The 5,965-nt window shown below is 37.7% G+C and overlaps 1 protein-coding gene across 1 annotated transcript; it reads right to left on the bottom strand.

The window, feature by feature from the left end:
- Nucleotides 1-757: 757 nt before the first annotated feature.
- LOC118575140 (vomeronasal type-1 receptor 4-like) lies at nucleotides 758-5,677 on the bottom strand. The gene has a single exon (XM_036175797.1). It carries the CDS (start codon nucleotides 3,587-3,589, stop codon nucleotides 2,645-2,647), a length of 945 nt encoding a protein of 314 aa, XP_036031690.1. The 5' UTR covers nucleotides 3,590-5,677; the 3' UTR covers nucleotides 758-2,644.
- Between the last annotated feature and the right edge of the window lie 288 nt (nucleotides 5,678-5,965).

The following is a 5,965-nucleotide window of genomic DNA, read 5'->3' on the forward strand; positions in this document are numbered from 1 at the left end:
GTACCTACCTGCATTAAGTGATACAATTGGACCCTGTTGTGTTAAGATCTACAACCTTCAATTGGTTTTGATGTGCAACCCAAGCATGTAATGAGAGGTTTCACATGTTCATTGCACTCTAGAGTCCTGTAGCCACTGCATAAGATTCTGAAAGTGCTCTTTGCTAGGGGCAGATACCTGGTGCTTCTGACTGCACACTCTTAACAAGGCCCTATAATTGAGACTTATTTTTAAAAAAGGATTTATTTATTTATCATGTATCCAGAAGAGGGTGCCAGATCTCATTACAGATGCTTGTGAGCCACCATGTGGTTGCTGGGAATTGAACTAAGGACCTCTGGAAGAGTAGTCAGTACTCTTAACCTCTGAGCCATCTCTCCAGCCCTAATTGAGACTTTTAATCTGGTGACTAACCTTGATTGTGAGTTGCTGTGGCATTCATGTGACTGACAAGCAAGAACTGACAGACTAAGCAGGAGAGTTGAAACTCAGCTTGGAGGGTGAGAGATGATAATCTGAATGAGGTGAGGATAGGTAATGCCAGACTGATCAATATAACACTTTCATAATATAATCAAATGTATAATTTCCTTTAAATGAGTGGATTAAACCTCTACTAATAGATGCAATGTACTGACTCTGAACACAATTCTGATATAAATAGTAATTTTTATTTTAATTTAAATACAAATATACCATTTTCCCCCTCCCTTTCCTCTTTCCAACCCTTTCCATGCCCCATTGACTTAGTCCCACTTCCATTAATGAGATCATTTTCTTTATAAACACACACACACACACACACACACACACAGATATATAAATAAAACCTACTCAATCTATTTGGTGTTGCTTTTATGTATGTGATTCAGGGATGAGAAATTGTTGTAAAACCAATTGGGGACTCATCCAGGGAAACAATATTTTCCTTCTGTCTTGGTGTTTTAAAAGAAATAAAAAGAAAAACAAGGTAGAGCTAGTATAATGACGTATTTTTAACCAAGAAAAAACTTATGAATGACACGGCGTTTTTAAACAAGAGCATATACTGTGCTGAGAATTACAGAATAATATGTAAAAACTATTTATATCCATTCTGAAATTGAATTACTGTTGAACTGACAAGTGTGCACATAGAAATTGTTCATACAACTACCATAAGAATATCTTGGAAGATCTACATGTCAGTGTCCATCCATGCATGATACTTCATATTCAAAAAAAAAAACATTTATTTAACCATTCTTTGTCTCTTGAAAAAATTCAGAAGCTTGGGTTATTCCTGAAAAAAAGTAGCAAGTATGAAGATTAATCTGACTAGCTATAGTGAAACCTCAGAGCACATAAAATCATTGTAGTTGGAGAAGTGATTCACAAGAGTACACCTGGAAAGATAGGCAGTGAGAGGTAGCTAAAATGTGGGGTGTTTCTTCCACCTCAACATCACAACACTGGTAATCAAGTTTCTAGCACATGTGCCCAGGAGATATTGGACCATGTACCAACCACAGAGCATGTGGATCAACAAATATATCAAAGGGTTTCTAAGATTTACTTTTAGTTGTTAAATTATGTTCAGTTGTGTCTAATTTCAACACATGTGTACAATGCCTGTGGAAACCAGAAGAGGATTTCAGCTCCACTAAACCTGGAGATACAGGGAACAGCGAGTTGAAGAATGTAGATGCTTGGATCACAACTCTAGGCTTTATGAAAACACTGCACATTCTTAACTCCTGAGACTTCTTCTGTTCACTGAGCAAAAAAAGACCCATGTTTACTCTTTAATTTTCACACATTTGAATTCTGTCATCAATGTATAGGAATATAGAGATAATTACAGAAAATTATAAAAGTCAAATATAAATACTACACAAAGAAATATTTCGTTCCTGTGAATTGAGAATTAGTTAAGGGGATCTGTGCAGTGAGTTCACTCTGTGCTTCCATTTTGGATAGTTTTGAGATGGGCATCTCCCATCAAGTTTGATTCTGATTACATTAGTTTCCATTTTGAAAATGCATTCAGAGCTGTGTACAGTGTACAAATATTATTGTGCTTTAAGGAGGTAACTTGAAAATTGAAAGGTGTTAAAGGCACAAATCTGCATTTATAAACAGTGTGCAAGAGAAGGAAAAATACACAATATAACGTAAGTACAAGAGGTACAGTAAATCATGGGCATAATTTCACCTTCTGTTCTAAAACAATGGAGTGTAGCATAGAATTCAAGAGTCAGGAAAACATCAGCTATAGAAGTTTAAAAGTTCTTTCATTTATTTCAGTGTCAGTCACCCAAACAGGCAGAAATCACATCACAATAGTAATTTTTAACAATCACCTTAACTTGGTACCTAAAATTCACATTTTCATGATCCTTTTTAATTTATATATATTACATGATCATCCAGATAAATACCTTGATTCATAATGATAAAGACAATGCAGTTTTCCCATACTTGCACACAAAATGACATACTCAATTACACATATGTGTGAGCCTGTGTGTATGCAAGCACATCTCCATGCACAGTAATTTACAGGCTTTTTTTGCAAAAACCTGCACACTCACATGGTGTGACTAATTATGCTCACAATTCTTTCTGAATGACTCAGTAACAACTAAGGACTGTGAACAAACTTTCAGTTCAGCTGTTGGTCAGAGACATTGGGGAAATGTTTATTACTTTTTAAGGGAAAACAGATGGACACCCGAGAATCACGGCTCAAGAGCAGAAAGGGACAAACAGTCGGGAAAAACAGGGAGGCCATTGCAGTGACATTCACCAGAGACCAGCTGGGTTTGTATACCAGAGTACCAAAGAGTTGACAGAGGGAGGAAAGTGTATAAAAAGAAACAAAGGTACTAACCAGGAGAAGGATGGTTTTGGTGGCTCTGGACTCATGGGAAGATCTTGAAGACATATTAATCCTGGGCATTTGTTTCATCATCTGCTTGTGCCTATACAGCGTGAGAACCATATAGCTGCTGGCCCATAGCATGAGCCCCAGAAAAAGAATGTCAGGAGTCGACAGCAATGCTGCATACAATATGTCTCTGGTTTTGTCATGACGGACCCAATAACAGTATAGGAAAGATTTGAGGTTTGCTGTACTTTCGTTGCCATGTTTTGCCCTCATGTGCACTAGATTGACACTGCTTATAAGGAAATGAAGTAGCCAGCTCAGGTACACAGAATAACAAATGCACTTGTGTGTTTTGACTTTAAGGTCTGAACTCCTGGAGTCTCTGAGGCCAATCCCAATGGCCTGAAAGACACTGAGGAAAGAGGTGCTGCCAATACCCACACCCCTGCCCACTCTGTGAAAAGAGAAAACCAATTTGCATCCAATATCATTGAGGAAGTCTTTTGAACCAAAAGCTGACATTGTCTGGGGCATTCCTTTACACAATAGATTGAAGATGTTGGCTACCATCAAGTGCATTAGAATCCAGTCTGTGGACCTTAACTTGTACCCTATTCGGTAAAGAAACAGATAATGGTAGAGAAGAGAGAAATTCCCCAGAACTCCAATCACAGTCAGAGACAAGAAGATCACTCCTACAGCTAGCTCACTGGCTGCCATGGTGTCAGTTCCTTTTCTCAGTCTGAGGATCCTGCATGGGAAGATGAGGCTGGGGCTACATGTACTCTATTACAGGAAACAAGACATTCTCCATCCAGAATGAGTCCACAAGAAATATTCAACCTACAGGGCAGTCACTGCCATGGCATAAATTACACACATGGAAAGGATTGAATAGAGGTACAAAGCATTCAGTTACTTTTAGTTCACACTCAGGAAATGTGGAAAGAGGCAACAATGCCTCAGTGACAGCTTGAGCACAGGAAGCCACCTGTGGCTCATTTTAGAAACATAGCAATAACCCCATTGTAACAACTGATCAATAATGACCTGTGCTGTGTTCCCTTGGGGGAAATAAGCATCAATCCATGCATAACTGATTATGATGGCAAAAATATTAATTAAAGTTCATAAATGATATCTATATTGAAACCAGAATGAAGTAAATTTTTGAGTACTTAGAGTTGAAGTTAGTAAATTATAGGCTATATATGCAACATGTCAATATGAGAAGTGATAATTTCAAAAACTGACACAGTTAGAATTGTTATTAAAATGTTAATAGACATTAATATGTAAAATATTTTATGTACAGTGATAAATTTAGGAGAGAGGCCATGGTATCCCAAAAATCCCCTTTATTTGGTCAGACTTCCCATTTTACAATATTATATGCCATGATAATTTAGTACCAAAATTGATCAGAATGTTTTCATACTTGTTAAAACAAGATTAAGTCTTAATAGTTGAGGGCAGAAAGAAATAAATATATAACTGCTTTCATTTCAATGTCCCTTGCCATTTCTATGGAAGTATGATACTTGAGGTTTAGTTAACATAGGTATTTTCAAATGGACATGAATGCTATTTCCATTAATTACACTCTCACACTGAGGCAAAGAAAACTCCTTGTGTTAAGGAGACCTTCATTTTCATCTAATTGAAGAGATGACTATATTGTTTGAAGGAAGGATCCCACTCTTTATTAAAAGCATGAAGTAATACTTGTTATATTCCTAGAATGGCTGCAATTTTATTATTCATATTAAAGGAGATTACAGGTTGCTGTTATTTTCAATTTATTGCCAGGAGAATTTACTTCTAATCTGTTTTTATAGTACATATTTCAAAATATTTCATAGAAAAGTCTGTTCACATCCAAGTGAACAGTGTTGGAATCACTGAGAGAACCTGTAAATACTTTCTTCATGCAGAGTTCATTACCATGCCCCTTACTCTCCACATTTACCACTGTGCATAAGTGCACAGACAATTAAAACACACAGACTTACAAACTTCCACAAAGCTCTGCACTGTCACTGACTACAGAAACCCCCATTTATCAGGTGCCCTAGGGAAATCTCCTCATAAAGAAAAAAGTTGTCTTCAGAGTGACATTTTATGGCCCCATTAGGGCCAGTCTTCTTATCTAGTGGGAAACAGCACATCAGGCACTGACAATGAGGAACACGTTAGGTTCAATGTATAACTCAGTGCTTCTAGGAACCCAGTGTTCTTTTCTTCCTGATTCCATCCCTGAGGACTCTCTGTATCTCTTGTGAATTTGTCTTTCATCCAGGTTCAGCCCCCTGTTCTATTGTCTTTTATGTTCACTTACCAAACTCCCCACAATTTCTCTTTATCTCTGCTCTCAGGTTGTAGTCTGTTACACTGTCAGTACACTTACTCTTACCAGAATGCTGATCACAGCTCCATGGCCACAAAGATCAGGAAGTCGGGTATAGGGAGCCAGTCAGTGCCTAAATATGGGTTTGTGATTCTATGACCTCACCTCCCCTCAGACCTGCAATTATTTCACCTGCAGTAGCAATGGGCATGAAGGCTTGAACAGACAAGAACTTTGCTCTGAACTTTTCTCCCTTGGTGACCATTAGCAAAGAAGAATTATAAGTTCCTGATATGAGCGTTTAATGAAATACCGTAGAGCTCAAAGAGGTTGTTATCTGCTCTGTTTCAGAGGTCACAGGATCTCACCTTTAGAGATAAGAAGATAATGTGGTCTGTCTGAGGTCTAAGATTGAGTTATATGTGTACATGTTTTTTCTTGATTGATGTTTTCTTTTTTTTTTCTTTTTGGTTTTTTTGAGACAGGGTTTCTCTGTGCAGTTTTGGTGCTTATCCTGGTTCTCGATCTGTAGACCAGGCTGGCCTCAAACTCACAGAGATCCACCTGGCTCTGCCTCCCAAGTGCTGGGATTAAAGGTGTATGCCACCACCGCCTGGCCCTGATTGAAGTTTTCTGTACAGAAATCTCATTTTTACTTCCTCATTTCAGTTGGTGTCATTATTAAATAGAGATGAAAAGTCAATGAAAATAGTTGTTGATATTCTCAGAGATCACAATAAATTGAACTG

This window comes from Onychomys torridus, unplaced genomic scaffold (assembly GCF_903995425.1).
Source record: "Onychomys torridus unplaced genomic scaffold, mOncTor1.1, whole genome shotgun sequence".
Classification (NCBI taxonomy): domain Eukaryota; kingdom Metazoa; phylum Chordata; class Mammalia; order Rodentia; family Cricetidae; genus Onychomys; species Onychomys torridus.

Bases quoted from the DNA above. Each gene is read 5' to 3' on its own strand.
- LOC118575140 (XM_036175797.1), bottom strand. From the start codon at position 3,589: ATGGCAGCCAGTGAGCTAGCTGTAGGAGTGATCTTCTTGTCTCTGACT.